We start from the raw sequence: 18763 nt of genomic DNA, 5'->3' as shown, positions 1-18763 counted from the left end.
TGCCCTACGCGCCTAATGTGCACTTGTCACCTAGACAAATAGTTCTGTGAGTATGCTTATTCAGTTTGAAATCTGTTATAACTTCTAGAGATTGATTTTACCGTCAAGGTCTTTGTTACCAAAGTTTCATTTCGGGCAAATCCTGGTGTGTTGTTCCTTCCCACTTCCTGCTGACTCATCCCTCAGTTAATAATTTGGTGGATTAACACAGAAATGTTTCCTTACATTTGACAGTGAATGTCCTTACAGTCATGGCAGGATAAACCATCATTTGATTTGAATCCAAATGTATAGGAAATCCCAATAAAGTGTTAAAGGCTTAAGAAGAGAACATAGGCCAGAGGAATATAAGGTAGATGACCCAACTAATATTAGTAGATGAAGACAATACACCACAATTAATTGAATAAAATTTTTAATTGTAAGTAAATATCTTACAAACAGAACAAATAAATGTAAAGTAAGAAGTAGGTCAAAAAGCTAGAAAAAATACAAATGTGTACTTTGTATAACTGAACTAGACAAATATTACACTATTTATGAAATTAACAATTAAACAAATTTTTCTGTATTTTCTTACATTGTACAAGAAGCTTTCGTATTAATTTTTTGTTATATTTATGTGTTTTAAATGCAACAGATCTAAACGTTTTTTGTTCAATCGAGTAAAGCGCAGGAACGTGGATGAATTAGTGAAGACAGACACCTTGTGTTGGCCATTGAAACTGCGCCTTGTTCTGTTTTGTTTAAACGCGTCCCAGTGAGCGATCCGCTGTTCTGCAATCGGTCACCATTGCCTTGTGACATTCCGTCATCCGGGGTTTGCGTCTGCCTTGTTCTTTCTCTGTTTATAAACAGAGGGAGCGCAGAATGGTCGATGCGGCGTGACGTCACGCCGCCAACCACGTCACGTTATTTTGACCTTTCACACTATTTCTCATTTCAAACGAAAAGTACTAGACGTCAAAACCCGCACGAATCTAGTTAGGATCCGAGCAGTCGCGCGTGCGATAGACGTCAAATTGTGCTCTTTTTATTGCCACATGTAACGCACGTGTCGTCCGGTTCCAGGAACTGCAACAACATTAACCATTTCGTTGCCATGGAGCTTAGCGTTAGACTGCACTGATTCGACAGAGAATACGTATCTTAACACGCGAAAAGCACAACGTCGCAAAACATATTTTGGTGCATCTCGTTATTCGCCACGTATCATCCCCGAAACAACCAAAGCGTAAACAAGTGATTCGGAAGCGGTCCGCTCCGGAATCCGTCCCGCCTTTTCCGTCCACCAGCTCCATGTTTTGACTACCACCACCAACAGCAACAGAGCGAACCTTGCCAACACGCAGCCGTTGCGCTCGCAATCCCCTCTGTGTTTTTTTTGTACAAAATGGCTGATTTAGGGGATGATACCGGAGCGAGGGCTCTGCTGGCCCTCAGATCCGCTCCTTGTAGCCCGGTGGGTATTTCTATCCCGCCCGTGTACACGTTTTCCTCCTCGACTTCGCCCGGGATCGCATCATCCATGTCCCTCTCCCCCCCGTCGCAGGCCTTGGCTCGGCTGGAAGGCAGGGACTTCGATTTCGTTATGCGCCAGAGGACGGTGACCGTGGGCCGGAATTCCTCGCACGGCTCCGTGGATGTCAACATGGGCCACTCGAGTTTCATATCCAGAAGACATCTGCAGATCACTTTCGATGACCCGCATTTCTACTTGCGCTGTCTCGGCAAGAACGGCGTGTTTGTCGATGGCGTTTTTCAAAGAAGAGGCGCACCTCCGCTTCTCTTACCGAGGGAGTAAGTTAAAATTACTTAATGTGTTATATTATGTGAACGTCCAATGACTCTTGGGTGACAAGCGCCCATGTAGAGCCACATGCAAGTTACTGAATTAACGGGTTTATTGAAATGTCTGGACGAACCGCAAGCGAATGGGATCACGGGAACTGTCATGTTTGCGAAAACGACTTTACAATTGCTCCGGTTTATAACACGCAGTGTGTTTGTGCATCTGTTATAACGCACCGTTCAACAGCAAAGCGAATCCATATAATCTGACCGTTTATCGCTTTATTGCTCCCTGAAGTCTCTGTAAGTCGCTTTGGTTAAAAGCGTCTGCTAAATGACGAAATGTAAATCAATGTATCCGATGTTAATCTGCTTTTGCGATTGTAGTCAACCAACGAGGAAAGTTTGAAGTGTGTCCGTGAAAGCAAACCGAGCGCATTATGTAAAGTTGCCGCTTCGGTGACCCTCGAGTGTTTGTTGTCGAGGTTGGGATGCGAGAGAAGTTTAAATACAAACACGAATAGTTTCTCACTTCGACCGCAGGGAGCGTATGAACAACAGAGACGGGACTCACCACACGATCTTGTGGGCAGATCTGAGATGGAGGCCCCATTTGTGACACACGTCAATAGTAGTAACGGCATTATGATGTCAAGCTGACAGCTGAGGGGAAAACCTTGTGTGACTACAGCGAAGGAGATCGAGTGACACAAGTTCTGTTGTTTATAAACTATAGTGGTAGCTGGGCTCGTTTTGAAGTGTAAACAATTGACCAAAATGTTCTTTTATTGGTTCTTTTAAATTCGTTTGAATTTGTGTTCCAATTTCGTTCAACTTCAATCGGATTGTTCTTGCATATCTCTTCAATGTAGTCAAATGAAATGTAAACAGTATTAAATCATTTCGTCTGCAAGGCAACTTTGTAACAACATTCAACAGACGTTTTGCCTTTTCCCTGTTTGTTTAGTTGTTGTTTGTGTGCGGTTGTGAGTAGCATTGTTTATCCCAATAGCAAATAGGTTTAAGGCTCTTTTTTCACGAGGCGTCTCTGATGAAGTCTAGCACGAGTACTCCGTCGAGTTAATCAGTATGAAACTAGTCCAGGCTGTTGACAGTTTTAGGCTCAAATGTAAACACTAATGATTGAGAAGTGGTTAAACTATCAGAGTGAAGGTCCATAAACAGTGCAGTACAATGTTCATCTCTTTTGGTCTTTTTCTGTATATCTTAATTAAATCATTATTTAGCCTTCCTCTTCTTGTCGATATGGCTTTTAATATGTCCCGGTCTGTGCCATCTGTCTTGTCAATGCAGTGAATAGATCTGTGGTGCTTGTTGTCAAGGTCGGAGGTCGGAGCAACTATTCCTGCAGACTGCTCTGAAAACAAGGAGAGAGCGAAGCAGTAATGGGCGGATGCCAAGCCAGCCATTCAAAACAACCGTGCTGTGTATGCTGTAGCATTAAAAGTGGCTTCCTGGTGCAGCACTTGTGTAAATACGTCTAGTGGAGGTGGTGCACAGATTCACCATTCTCTGGACGACAATTTAAAAACACACGAGGGGCAGAGGGGACGTGCAGTTTTGCCACAAAGTTCACACATTTTGCTCAGCCCTAACAGCGCCTCATAACCACTTCAATTAATTTTGAAGAAATCGTAACTAACCCAATGCCTTCTTAAAGACCGCAACTGTGATTTTAGCTGCTGAGAAGGCCGGAAACGTGAAAAAGGTCCACACAGAAGCGACTTCTGGTCTGTCATTATAAATCATCATGGTCATCTTCTTCATTACAATGAAAGTTGCAGGGACTGATTTTTTCCAAGCTCCATGATACTTTGCATGATATTCCAAGTTTACAATCCTAAATCTGATTTAATTTTTAAAAACATTCAACTTTTTGTTTATCTAATAGGAAAAAAATCATAGTTTGTGCTTTGCAGTGGCATTTGAGCAAATGCAGAGAGAATTTTGGAATAAAGGATTTGTTAAAATAACAAATTAAGGGGTGGTTTCCCGGACAGGACTTAACCGTAGTACCAGACTTACTTAAATATTAGTCGAAAACAACTTGCACTGACATCTTAAAATATATCACTGTGATCGATTGATTTGTCTCAAGATGCACACCGGAAATGGTTTCTGTAAAGTATGTTTTTTAAAATGACACAAATATCCTAATTCAACTAAGGTCTAGACCGGTTTTAAGATAAGCCTTGTCCGTGTCTTCATACTTGCAAACTAGTCACTTCGGTCAAATTCCCTTTTTTTTTTAAATCCAAATGTGCCATTCTTCAGAATCGCATAGATCCAAAGAGTTTTTTTCCCAGAGTGGGGAGGTGATTCATAAAATGAAAGTCCTCGTGTGCCATATTTTGAGCATTCAATGCATAGATACAGGCAACATCATAGCATTAGGCAAAGCGCATTCTAAACTAATTTTTGAGCCTGTGAAATGCATTGCTGAAAGGAACGAACGCAAGTGTCGTCTCGGATAAAGAGAAAATGACCTTGATATTTATTATTCACTTTGCCCCTTGTGATCGAAAAGGCTATGTTATGAGAGAGTTGTCAATCTACAACATCATTGACATGTTAAAATAAAAAAAATAATTTATGATACGCCACCACTAACAAACGCCCCACAACCCCTGCCTCCCTTTTCAAATCAGGTTACAAAGCATTGTTCTGACAGGTATCTTCCTTGCATGTACATTTGGGGCGGTCTTTGTCAAGTCATACCACGAAATGACGTAGATTTGTGGGGGTCTGGTTACACGAGGCGTTTCAGGCAGGTCTGGATGAGCATCTTTTGTTCCGATACTTAAATTTTAGCAATTTTACGTGTCCAATGCATGCATGGGCAACTTATAACACACCAAATACACAGAAAAACATGTGTTTGAGCCATATGAACCCTTTAAACTGAATTGTTAAACAAATCTCTTTTCCTAAAAGGGTGTGTTTTCAGTACGGCAGATAAGAATTCGTCTGCTCTTTTGTTTCCAAACAGTTTACCTTTAATTCTGCCTGCAGGGCGAATGCAGGAAAAAATCTTTAACCGCTTTTTTGTGCTATCTCTGTTCCGCATGCCAAAATACCGCCATTATTCCCTGACTATAAAACAAGTAAATGTCAGAAGCTGGTGGGTGTGCATTGATTCTGACTGAAGATTAGCGGTTTTCCCTCATGTTTACTCTGATCTTAAGACACATGTCAACTAAATGTTTATGCCTTGTTTCACTCTGTGCTTCCCTCCAGGTGCACATTTCGATTTCCCAGCACGGTGATCAAGATTCAGTTTACAGCGCTCTACCACAAGGACACACAGAAAGAAGACGCTCCCGTGTCGCCCCTGAGAACCCTTTACCCACAAATCTCTCCGCTGAAAATCAGCATTCCTGAAAACGATTACAGAAGTATGATGAGTCCACTGCCTTCGCCCACAGGAACTATCAGGTATGTGTTAGGGGTGGGCGATATGGACAAAAATTATATCTAGATATTTTTGGCGATTATAACGATAATTAGACGATATCCATTAAAAATGTGGATTTAAAAAAAGTCCTACACACTTTGCAGAGTGCCGTCTTTTGCGCAACATCAGTTTTCTCAAAACCGAACCACTTCGATGCAAGTGAGGTTGAGCCACGTTTAGCAACTAAGTCATCTGAAGTAAATTGCGAGGCTCTGGGTGTCTGCATGTTGTCTCCTTCTGTCAAATGTTTAGCAAAACCACATTTGTTAACCGGTGTTGAACATGCGTGTGGCCATGCGCTAACCTGTGACAGAGATGACGACGTGTATGCATACAACAGCAATCACGTGACGCCCTGCTGCAGCCTCTGAATGTGTGGAGTTTTAACGCGTGTTTTGGAGTGATATTAAAATACTCGATAATGAGAATTTGCACATCGTTAACACAACAATCCCGATATTATCGCAGACGATATATATCACCCACCCCAGTATGTGTTGGTTTGGTTATTAGGTGGTCCAGTTAGCCCAATACCAGTGAATCAAATCACTGTTTTAATATCTGATATGAGCCAGTGCAACATTCCGGATGTTTTGTTTTTATTGGTCTTCAGTGTATAAAGTCTTAGTTCATAACAAGGGTAGGGCAAAAACGTAAATCAGGCTGTGCCAAAAAGATTGCAGTGTATTCTGGTTTTAAAAGTAATATTAAACAATAAAACAGTATGCTTTGCACATTACTGTTGTTTTTGTGTCCGTTCCTGTGAAGTCCATTTACACCGAGGCACCACGATTTGCATGCGAAAAGAGCTGCTCGGTTTTTAAAGGCCGTTTTAAGCTGTCAAGCTTTATTGTTTATCCATGTTTGAAGCAACAGTGGTGAGAAAAGTCTGCCCCTGGTGGCCTCACGTCTTTTCTGCACCACGTGTGGCTCTCAATGCTAGCCTGCTGTGTGCACATACCATATATGGCATGTGTTGAGCTTGCAGCGCGCTGATTGGTCGGTCAGAATATGTTGTGGTATGGTGTTTTGCGCCGCAGATAGTTTCCTTATTCCGAGTCCTTCAAACACACGCTCCCCCCATCCCGCTCCTCGGACTGCTCTAACACCCAACACAAACAGACACATGATTTTTGTCCTTCCTGATTCCTCTTCGCCCTACAGGGGGGAATGTTTCCATGTATTCAGCTCCTCAGCCGGTCTTACACACTATACTGAGCTGTTGTTTCTACTGTAATATTTGTATGTTGTATTTGGGAGCTTGATAGGAGTGTTTCATTGGTGACTTTTGGCCGGCTGGATAAACAGCAGATGTTTGTAAAGCTTTGAATTCCACACATGGAGCAACTTGAACTGCTGCCATGTACAGTACAAGAGGCACTTCCCAGGGTTTTTCCTCCTGGCTCAAAAAGAGACGGAGGTGGTGCAACGCGCATGTAGGCCTGCCGTCCCTTTAAGTGGCTTAAAAAAACACTCATATTAAAATTCTAAAAACGACAACTAATAAGTCACTCATAAATAACTAATAAAACATACAATTTATTCACCCAAACAGTTGAAATTTTTAATAAAAGCTTTTTATCCTTTTCAGCCCATAATTAACTAAATGAGCAAAGTTCATTCACATCCTATGTTCTCTTGTGGTTCAGTGAGCTTCCAATGAATCACTGATCTCTTACATTGTTTAAACGAATCGGTTCAAAGGAGTCATTTGTTTGCGAGCCGTTCTGTTCTCAATGTGCGTTCATACTGGCGAACAACTGTGTACAGTATAACGCTGATTGAACGAGCCAGCTTTACGGCTTAAAACATTACAATGATTTACAGCATGTTTATTTATGAATCGCTTCACTGTGCTGATAACGAAACGGCATAATGCTGCAACTGCAGTTACAAATGACAGTTTAATGCACGCAGTGTTTTTTTGTGAAGACACTTGACACAATTTTGCAGAGAGTCTTGAGTCCAATTTCTCAATGCCGGAAAAACCCTGACTACCGTTCTTTTGTTTGTATACGTGAACTGTTAGGTGAGAATCTGCAAGCATGTGGTGTTGTGATATTATATTAATATCGTAGTGCACTTAAAAATGTTCACGCTTTATTTTCACAGTGCATTCGATTTACTGACGTTATACCGCATCTGACTTGAGTTAGTACAAAATATAGTTTCCCAAAACCTGTCAGTTAAACTTACTGACATGAACATACTTCTGTAAATATCCACAGTTTGTTAGCCAGACGGACGCGCTGGGTGCTCTGCACGGGACTAAGACACTATGATGATTTTGTCACTGTCGTTTAACCTATTAAGTTACGTTTAATTACTATTAAGTACTAGTTGTAATGTCTGACAGCAGAATATGACAATAAGAATGGCTTTACTGGGTACTCGGTAAAGAGTAGCTAGCCAAGTTACCAACACTAGTCTGACTCTGAGCGCAAATGTGACGCGATGACATCTTCAATCTTAAATATGCAAATTAGTTCATCAAGAATCGATTCTGAATCGAATCCTGACGCCAAGAATTGATTCTATATCGAATCGTGAGCGACCAAATGGATCCAACCCCTATGTGACTCTATAAAAACTTAAATGTATTTTTTGTGATTTACAGTTTTCTACATAAAATCATACCACATAATGTTATGAACATTCATTAATATTGACCGAATAAGTCCATGTCAAAGATTAGAATAGAGATAATTAAATATGCTTGAAATCAAACTTTGATGCTTGTTATCTCATAATTAGATTTTGTGACTTGATCATTCATTTCACGGACCCGGTCACAAATATTTTGTTTTTACACTTAAATTTTCTATATGCATGTAGGAAAAGTTTGACAGTTTTAACTTTTGTATGATGATCCAGAGCAGTGGAGTCCTTCGCATCATCCATCCACAGGTGTTGGGTCATAAGAGGCTGGATCTGAACTAGAGCTGACATAATTTCCAATTTGTTAAAGCAGATAGCATAGCTGCTGTTCGTTACACTTCAGGCTAGGGTAATCCTTTGCGTTTAGTCTGATGTAAAATGAACGCATTTTGAAAAGCTTGGTTAAAGATGTGCCTGTCTAAGTGGTTCCAGAAATAAAATGTAATTAATTTTGAAAATACTCCCCATCACACCACTTATTTTCTGTGCTTCAGATAAGTTATGATACATATAAATGATGCCTATATATATTTCTCAATCACAAACTTTCTCTGTAAATCATTACTGCATATGACCTTTTGGAATCGCCTGGATATGCTGTGGCTTAGTTCATCACCCCACTGATCTTGAACTAGAGTACCACTTGTTGCTTGAACACAATACAGTTAGAATAGAGCTATTTAGTTTGTAATTCTATAACCCAGAAGAAGGGGAGGTCTAAAGGAATTTAACTTTTTTACATTTTGTTAGCAAGTAGAATAGCTTTTTGAGCATAAACAACATCTGCCAAGTCGTAACGCTCAAAGTTCACAAAAAAGGAAAGTGTTTTATTTAACAGGAATCCCTTTTTAAAGACTACTACTTCCTGCCGTAGTTACTTCATGACGGCCAAATTTAACGGATAAGGTTGTGGGCGGGACATCTCAACACGCATTCCAGAGCCATTGAGAGAGAGTTGCGTCAACTCTGTTGACTCCAACGGAACAGTTTTTATCAAGCAAGCGTTTTGGAAGGAGGGATTTAATAGAACCAGGAACTCAACTGCCTGATAGCGTAAACACAGTTGAAATATGTCATATATATAATGCATTTTCTGAAAATCAAGACACTTCAGGCAAAATAGGACCCCTTTAAGATTACATTGAATAAAAGTTTGAGGTTAAGAGGACATCAGTTTTAGTCCTTTCCCCATATTAGCTTCTTAGCAATATTTATGAAGTATATATTTCGAACAAAGACGTTTAAACATTTTTACTCGTCATGTTTTACTATGTTTAATGTTTTTCAATACTATTGTAATTTGTTGACAACCAGACCTTACTTTCTTCATACACTGAATTCACCTACAAATAAATCTTATGACTGAACTGTTTTTCAAATTCAAATAGGAATTCAGCATAGTTTTTATTCATGCTTGCATCCTGCTTTAAAATAGTTTTTAAACTGTAATACATTTTAAAGATATTCAGAAGAGGTGTTAGCTTGCCCGCAAAGGGCTTTTAGTTAATGTAGTCCAGCTGTTTTACTGCCTCAGGACTGGACTTTAACCCAGAGTTCTCTGCTATGCCTTCATGTAGACAATTGCTTTTCCCTAACTGGTCAGAGATCCTGTTTGTGTATGCCCGTACAACACAATGGCGCCTGCAGCACAACAGCCTTATCTGAGCCTGGTGTTGTGCCCTGCTGTCAGAGAGCCAACAGTAAAAAATAACACAGCTAGTAAAAGAACGGGGGGGGTGTTTGTGAGACTTGAACTGTTGACAATAAACAACAGTCTTAAAATAGCATTGCTCAGGATATGTTTCTGTCATATTAAGTCTAAATGGAGTTATTATCAGTACATTTTGGAAACCCTGTGGCTAAGGACCGAGCGGTCAGTCTGTTTGTTTATCTGCGGCCACCTACTGGCACATTGCTTTTTAGCGTTACACGCATAGCAATGTAATGATTATAATTTGGGTTGTAATGTTGTAAGGCACCGCAGACATTCATTTGAACAACAACACAAACATAAGGCATGTTTTTACACGTACATACTTTTTGTAATTAAAAAGTTTTTTTTGTTTGTACTGTAACAATATCAAGATCGAGGTGGGGCTTTTTGTTTATAGATGATATCCTTGCTTATCAAAGCACGATTGGCTTTTTCAAGAAAGTATATAATTATAAAATATTTGAGTGTGACCCTGGACAATAAAACCAGTCAAGGGACAATTTTTTCGAAATTGAGATTTATGTATCATCTGAAAGCTGAATAAATACGCTGTTCGTTGATGTATGGTTTGTTAGGATAGGACAATATTTGGCCGAGATGCGACTATTTAACATTCTAATATCTGGTTAAAAACAAATCTATATATTGAAAAAAACGCCTTTGAAGTTGTTGTAATTATGTCCTGATTCTGTAATTATGACTTTTCGGTGTCTTTTAGATTCATTTTAGGAGTGTTGGTCTTGACTCGGTCTTGGGCTTGATCTTGCCTTGTCTTAGTCTCGGCCCATCAAAGTCTTGGTCTTGTCTTGGTCTCGACTACAGCAGTACTAGGGCCTTAACCTGTGAGACTTTCAATTTCCACATAGGTGTTTGCATCACATTTTTCATTTCTGATTCATTTAAAACTGAGGCACTATCATTTTGTTTTAAATATTATTTTACAAATATTTATCTGTCAAGTGGTGTGTAATAAACTTGATTGCCCCCCCTCGTTTTCCCTTGACAAGAAGACCATCACCTAAACATCAACTACCAAACCCAGCACCAAATGCTGATAAAGCATATGAAGACCAGAGCTGGTAAAAAAGAGAGTTTCGACACACTTTAATCTCGCGGTCATGTGCTTCATGGTGCTTTCACCAGAACTTTTTTATTGTTCTGTGATGTCCATCTTGTACTATACAATAATAATATATTTGTCCACATAAAAATACTGTAGTATACTTTAGTATTTTGCGATTTATACTCATTTCCCAGCTGCATTGAAGTCATATAGCCTATATCTAGAGCCCTATGATTTCCTTCATGGAATCCTGCTCTTGAAATCATCTGCCGGTTCTGTGTGTGTATGAGTGAATGTGTTCCACAGTTTAACAGGCAACACGCATGATGTATTTGTATGTGTCTCACTGTATGAGGCCATAAACACAATACAACATGTTCATTACCAATGAACTACCAATAAAGTTACTTTATTTACCGCATGTAAAGGAGGAATGAAATAAAGCATCTTACCATTTAAACAGTCAAAAAGTCCCTTTCACCAATTTTCCTGCGCACTCTTTCTCCGTCCATCTGTCACGCACGCTTGTTTAGTGCAGAGAATGACAAGTTCAGAAAGTCTGCGCCATACTTGCTATATGCAGTGATTTTGGTTATATTACTTTATTTATTTTATATCGTGCAGCACAAAGTTCAGTCCAAGTAACAAACCACATGCATTTACAGACAAAGATTTAAATCATATTTATATGGTCAAATATTCAGTAAGTGGCGAATATTTGGAAATAGTGTATACATTCATTTGAGAGTCATCTGCGGGACGGGTGTGTGCTGCTTCTCTATACCGGTCTCGCAGCAAAGAAGATGCGGAGAGACGTATACCACACTGGGTTATTATGTGTCTATGTTGTCTTGACTCGGTCTCGGCCTGCCTTGGTCTTGTCTAGTTCTCATGTTAGGGGGGTCTCGACTACAACACTGCCAGGGGCCCGTATACAGTACATATTCCAAATATATGTTATTTAGTTATAAAATAACTTAAATATAAAATAAAGGATGTCCTCACACGCTGTCCTCACTCTCTATCCAGTGTTCCCAATTCCTGCCCAGTGAGCCCCCGTGGAGCGGGTTCTTCAGGATACCGATTCGGACATAACATAACGTCAGACCTCCAGCTTGCCGCAGAATATGCAGCCAAAGCTGTATCAGAACAGCGCACTGAAGCCACAGGAGGAGACAGTCCTAAAGTAAGAGCCTTTGTGACATTTCATAATCCACATGTTACAGTTAAGCTGCTTTAACAAAAATGTCTGTAAAATGTGTTTAATGCATTGTGTCTGTATAATATTCCTTTAGGATGAGTCCAAACCTCCATATTCATACGCTCAGCTGATAGTTCAGGCCATCTCGTCCGCTCCCGACAGACAGCTAACACTAAGTGGTATATACGCTCACATAACCAAGCATTATCCGTACTACAGGACGGCCGACAAGGGCTGGCAGGTTTGTATGTTTTAAAAAGCTGGTATATTTGTTTTAAAGTCTGCTTAAATATGCACAGATTAAAGGGACAGTTCACCCAAAAAATACAAATCTGTCATTATTTAATCTCCCTTAAATTGTTATAAACCTGCAGAACACAAAAAACTGTATTTGCAAGAATGTTGATAAGCAAAAAAAATTGAGGCACCGTCGACTATAGTAGGTAAATATCTATCATGGTAGTCATTGGTGCCCCAGAACTGTTTGGTTTCCGACAATCTTCAAAATATATTTTGGTTCAAAAGAAGAAAGAAATGTATACAGCAGGGCTATTCAATTAGTTACTCATGGGGGCCAGTTCATGAAAAGCATCCAAAAATGAGGGGCCGGAGAGATATGGTCTGCAAAATGAGGGATGACGCAACAACAAAAATTTTAATTTTGAAAACTTATTCTTTACCTTATAATAGTAATATATTTGCCCACATGAAAAAAATACTTCAATATACTACAGTATTCACTTATAAACTATTAAAAACGTTAACTTTATTATGTTAACGTTTACGTTACATAAAAAACAATTGCAAAGAAAAACATTTTTAAGTCTACTTAAATGCAAGTAATATTGTTTATAATAAGTTCTATGTTTTTATGTTACTAGCACATTTACTTTGGTTTACTCAAGTAAATATTATATTCAAGGGTAGAATTATAAAAAAAATCAAGAAGGATGATGTGTAAAATGTGGGTGTTATAACTGGGTGTGTTCAAGTTAACCGGACTTTTACTTTGACGGGTCGCCGCAAAGGATGTTTGACAGTTGCAGAAACAGTTCATGTGCACAAGAGCACACACAAAAGAATTGCAGATTACATATCTATTACAACACAAATTACATCAAGGCCGGGTTCGTCCTGGGTATACAGGTATGGAACAACCTGAGAGAGATTAAATGATGTCAGAATTTCCATTTTTGGGTGAGCTATTCCTTTAACATCAGCATGCAATAATAGATTTTAGATTTTGCTAGCCACTTACTGAATACCATTACCATAGAAAAATCTTTCATCTTTGAGCTAATTGATATTCTCACATTGGTTTCAGAACTCCATCAGACACAACCTGTCACTGAACCGCTACTTTATCAAAGTGCCGCGCTCACAGGAAGAGCCAGGGAAAGGGTCCTTTTGGCGCGTAGACCCCTCGTCGGAGGGCAAGTTGGTGGAGCAGGCTTTCCGGAAGCGCAGACAGCGTGGAGTGTCCTGTTTCCGTACACCCTTCGGCCCTCTCTCGTCCAGGTGTGACCTCTCACATCCACACAACCAAACGTACCGGCGTACCCTACAGCACACACTTTCTGATATATTAGCCTGTTAGAAGCCTGCTTAGCCTCTTCTGTTTTCCTCTCTCCCTTCTGTCTGTTTCTTCACTGGGCAGAACAAAGTAAGTCTGTCGCCTCTTTGCGTTTCATCTGTTTCACGTGATACATTGTGGTCTGTTAATTGTTGTTAATGTAACTTCAGTTTGGCCGTCTGTGTGGTCTGCATATGAAAGATCTGTATAATATTGCCTTAGGCTTGGCGGGAGGGTCTAAAGTGAACCCGTGACAAAAGCAAGGCAAATTGGCTTTGCTGAGGATTTATACTCTTAAGGAAGTCAACTTGAGAATAAAACTAAAAGTGGTTTCTGTATAATAAACTTGAAGCGGACCGAATTGTTTTAACGTTGAGAAAACAAGATTTGCGTCTGTCATTGGCAAGTGAAACAAATAAAATTTTGGACGCAGCTTGAACAGGAACACATTCGTATTTTCTTTTTCCTGTGTGGTGGTATGTTAGATCACTGACCGATACCTGTGTTGTTTTTCAGGAGTGCTCCTGCATCTCCCACCCACTCCGGCCTCCTCTCTCCACACTCAAGTGGCCTCCAGACCCCAGAGTGTCTTTCTCGGGAGGGGTCCCCGGTGTCTCACGAGCATGACTTTGGTTCCAAGCTCGCTTCTGTGCCTGAGTACCGATACTCGCAGAGCGCGCCTGGTAAGCGTTTTACTTGTCACAACACATGCGTGTATGAAAATGTTGTCATGAAACTACAAATAGCAACACTGCTTTTAGTAGCGTGACAGGAGCTCAGCTGTTGTCAAAATAAGTATGGTTTTCCAAAACCGCGTAGCTTTTCCAGTAAAACGCTGCTTTTTTCCAAGTAGGGGGGGTAGTGTGACAGAATGCTGCATCAGTGCTTTTGCACATTACATTATGTACACAGCCTCAAGTTTATTTCAGTTGAGTTCGAGTTCATTGAGATGTGCTGTTGTTTACCTGAATGTTCTACAGAGTACCGCAGAGATATTTTTCTGGGTCCACCTGGAAGTTAGCGCCGCACTGGTTCCTTCGATCGAAAGCCTAAGCATTATTCCAATACAGTTTTGGAAGATCTGTGATTTACAAAGACATTTACACGTTTTGTCTATCAATATTCGTTACATTTGAAGCCTGAATACAATAGGCAGAAGTAAAAAAGCTAACGTGAGGCAAAAACATACAGTTTATCAAAAACCCATACATTTTGGGGCGATGGAACCAAAAGCGCAAACATGCTAACTCGCTTCCAGCGTTTGCATAGAAAATACGTAATCTCTGCATTACTCCATTGATATAACTATGTACGAATAACTTCTAACACTGTTGTTTCTCACTTTCTGACAGGCTCCCCAGTGAGCGCTCAGCCTGTGATCATGGCTGTACCTCCTCGGCCCTCAGCTGTGGGACCCAAGCCTGTGGCTTACATGCCAGCCTCCATCATTAGCACCTCTCATACATCTGGCCAGGCCATCCATGTGGTACAGCAGGCACCGGCTGTCACCATGGTGCGTGTAGTGACCACCTCTACCAGCTCCCCGAATGGATACATCTTGGCTAACACCATCTCCTCGGGAGACGGATGTGGAGATCAAAGGGGTAAACAGCTCATCTTGTTGTTACGGTTTTGAAGGTATATATATTTATATATAAGAACATTGATGAACCATTATTTTTGTTCTCTGTAGGTTCAATAGATGAGATGCCTGTGATGGGCAGTCGGGTTATTCAGACTGTTGGCAGTCACATAAGTTCAGTCAGCAGGGGACAACAGAGCTATGCCATTGTCCAGCCAACCGCTGTTCACCAGCTTCCTGTCCAAATGATTGCTCAGAATGGGAAACATGCTCTTCCTGTCACCAGCGTATCATCCAACGCCTACGGTACGTGTCGCATCTGAACATTTTGACTATGATTAATTTCTGCAAATTCTTCATCAATATCCGCACAAAACCCCCCCTGAAATTATCTTTCTGTTGCTCTCAGCTTTTACCAGTCCGCTTCAGATCTTGGCAGCCCAGGCCTCAACATCTCCCCCCGTGATGGTCAACAGGCCCTCCAGGGTGGAGGCAGAGAACGAGCCCGAGCCCAAACGGCCCAAAATGGAGGAGGACGCCATCGCTCCAGTCCCCCAGCCTGTTATTGTTGCAATGAACCAAGAGGCCAGCGAATGAACGAGTGAGTGGATGGGTTGATGACGGATCTTCAAAGCACGTCCCAAAATATCGTTTGCTCGACGTGACAACATATTGAGGGGAAAAGTGTTTTGTTTTCGTTAAAACAAGAACTTAAATGTGTTGAGAACGACAAGCCCGAGACGGGTAACTGATCGAATGCGCTTGTAAGAAGAGCTTAAACGTTGTGTTTCATGGGGGTTAAATTCATTGAGCTATTTTTGGCATTATTAAAATTCAATGCTCACACCGTTTTAATTTTGTAGGGGTTTTTAATCTTGTCAGAATGTTTCTCAAAGGTATGAAGAGAGCTGCGTGTGATGAAAGACAGCAGCCAAGCTTGTGCGCCCAAGTAGTTCCTCACAAGGTACAAAGAGTCGTTATTTTCGGGTTGGGGTGGGACCAATACCTATGCAGCTATCACAGTCTCATGGAAATACAGCAGGTTGACAGGAAGCTGTGCGTTATGACAGTTATCTGTGCTGCCTTTGTGAGGATGTAATGATCGAAAGACTTGCCGTCTGTCAAAATAAAATTGTTACAACTGAAAGCACATCAAATGAAATAGTTATAGAGGCCTTTCTAGCTCTAGCTGGAGTTCTTTAACCTACAATATCATAGTATACTCTATATTTTTCTGTGGAGGACTCTTACCTTGTTTGTTTATCACAAAGAGAAATGTCGAAATTTCGAAATCGGCCTATGTTTAGCTCAAAATTAAAATGAACTTAATGAATGTAAGTAACGTTTGTTTATTTGTTATGGTTTATGGCAGCCATTTTTCACCTTAACAATATATTAAAACATTTGAATGTGTTTGTGGATAAATTGTTGCTGTTATGTGTTTAAAGGTGACATAACTGTTAAGTTTGAAGTTAAATGTATTTAATGTAGCTCAGTTGTTTCTGTTCATCCCCATTAGCACTTGAAATGATGCTCGGTAGATTTCTTACACCACGTGATCTAGATTACGTCAATGAATGACAGCTAGTGCGCAATATGTTGCTGATGTCTAACTCTTGGGAGGGGCTTAATGTCAACCAAATGCTTTACCATTTCCAAGACCCAGGAATGTAACTGTTAATGTAGATTGTTAGAGATGCTGTTTCTTTACTGACTTCTTGTGTTCTTTGAATGTTCACAGGGGAAGCGAAATGAATGTTCAGTATTTTTGTTCTGAGAGTTTAAGACATCGTTTGTTCTTTAGGAAGCTTAGTAATATACACAAAATCAGGCTTTAACTTTCTAATTTTACTAAGAGAAGAGTAGATATATATATTGTTAGAATTATTCATAAAGTGTTTTCAAGACAATCACTAATCTGACTGCTTTATATGTTGCAAATGTGCACCACAATTGTGAACAAGTATGCTAGAGTACTCAAGCTTAATGCTACAGATATCATATTTGTATGCTAATGTAGTTGCACAGTGTTCCTTTTGTGGTAGGAATGGAAGCATACTTTAACAGACCAAATACATATCCTCATTTTAGTGCCTTAGTGCTCTGTTGCTTTTCGGACTGTGTCAATGTGATGTACTACTCAACGACAGCAGCATCGACCATGCAGACAAATAAAGTTATATTCAGGATTAAATAACCGTTTCACATTGTAAAGAAAAAAACATCATCTTGACTGCTTTAAATATACAAAGCTGTGTAACTGGAAGTACAGATGAGGATGACAACTAATGTTGTGACAGGAAGTGACTGAGCAATACAATAAAAGTAGACAGGAAATCAGACCTTGCTAGTTTGGCTTTATTCTTTGACCAATAATGCATAGCACACAGTTGCACCCAAACTGAATACATTTGAAAAAGTTTGAGTAACTGTAAAATGATAGAGATAAAACTGCTCAAAGCACATTTAGCAGTAATAGTTGGTAAACATGCCTTTAAAATGGTTTTAAAAAAAGCATTCAACTTTTTTGAGGAAGAACACTTGGCCAGCCCACAACCGTAGTTCTATTCATTCAACACTTTTCCGTCATCAGTGTAGAATAGATCCATCAAGGCCATTTTGAGATTTCTCCTAGTCCGTTTGATATCATGTTGGGTTCAGTAAACAAATACTATTGTAATACTTCCACTATTCCATTTTATGTATAATTTTGTTTCAAACCTTGATCACACTAGTATGAACTGGCCTGGCAAATGAAAGAAATGCAATTGCAGATGTTTATTTCTCTGTGCAAATGGAACACTTTAGTAGTGCTTCAAAATGCTTTTTAAAATAGCTTATGGTTAAAAAGCGAAGAAAAAATGTTCTGTTGTCGTCTTGCATTTGACAGCACACTTAACTTACGAGTACCCGTCACTGCCTAAATGTTTTTCATACATTTGTAACAATCTGCCACAGTGTCTGTATGCATATGTAAGCATTGAGTATTTTTTTACAGAGATATGCAGCTTTTCATGTTTGTGCTTGTGTTTGTTGCATTTGTTGCATATTAGCATATGCAAATGTTTGTACACTAAACATTTCTAATTTAAAATGAACCGATTTTCCTTCTTTAGAAATGAGGTATTTTCTGTTGGACAAAATCTGTTTTCACTGTACACAAAACACCCCCACTACTGCGCATCAAAGTTCTCTTGTGCTCATGCAATGATCATTCAATGCATGTGTCTTTTATTGTGTATTGAACTAGAAAGTGTATAAGGGCTTTTCTTCTGTCAGTGTAGGTTTTTTTGATGGTCTACCTGGAAAGAATAAAAAGACCTTATTGGCTTTTCCTTTCAAATACATGCCTGAAGGTTAAACTGTTTTCTTTTCAATGTTTGCCGCTGCTCCACCGTTACGTTTGTTGTTTCATTTGTGTTCTTTTCTTCTCAAACGTTTTCAATCACACATTGTATTTTCATTTATACTGCATCAACACATACCTCTGTGCGTGTAAACTCTGTCCTGTCTTTCCTGAGGAGAGCTCTTCAATATGCTGAAATGTTAACAGCAAACTATTAATTAAAAAGTTTGAGCTACAAACTGCAGTCTGGTTGTGGATGTCCTAGACTAGTGCTCTACCTTTAACTCTTTTGATTTATTATAAAACAGTGTTGCGTAAAAAACAAATGCAGAAAAGAATACAATATTGATTTCATATCAT

The 18763-nt window shown here is 39.8% G+C and overlaps 1 protein-coding gene across 2 annotated transcripts; it reads left to right on the top strand.

Moving 5' to 3' along the window:
• The first annotated feature begins 876 nt into the window (after positions 1-876).
• On the top strand, positions 877-18639 carry foxk1 (forkhead box K1). Of its 2 annotated transcripts, XM_079456299.1 has the most exons (10): positions 877-1462; positions 1553-1800; positions 5050-5247; positions 11731-11887; positions 11997-12143; positions 13227-13420; positions 13992-14158; positions 14828-15079; positions 15169-15363; positions 15467-18639. In XM_079456299.1, exons 1-10 carry the CDS (start codon positions 1394-1396, stop codon positions 15652-15654), a joined length of 1815 nt encoding a protein of 604 aa, XP_079312425.1. In that variant the 5' UTR covers positions 877-1393; the 3' UTR covers positions 15655-18639. The 2 variants fall into 2 exon arrangements, with proteins under 2 accessions (XP_079312425.1, XP_079312424.1); XM_079456298.1 differs by having other exon boundaries at positions 877-1800.
• Positions 18640-18763: the final 124 nt, after the last annotated feature.

Source organism: Barbatula barbatula, assembly GCF_947034865.1.
Source record: "Barbatula barbatula genome assembly, chromosome: 5".
NCBI classification, from domain to species: domain Eukaryota; kingdom Metazoa; phylum Chordata; class Actinopteri; order Cypriniformes; family Nemacheilidae; genus Barbatula; species Barbatula barbatula.
Note: the sequence above shows the minus strand (reverse complement) of the source record. Positions and strands in the feature narration are given on the sequence as shown.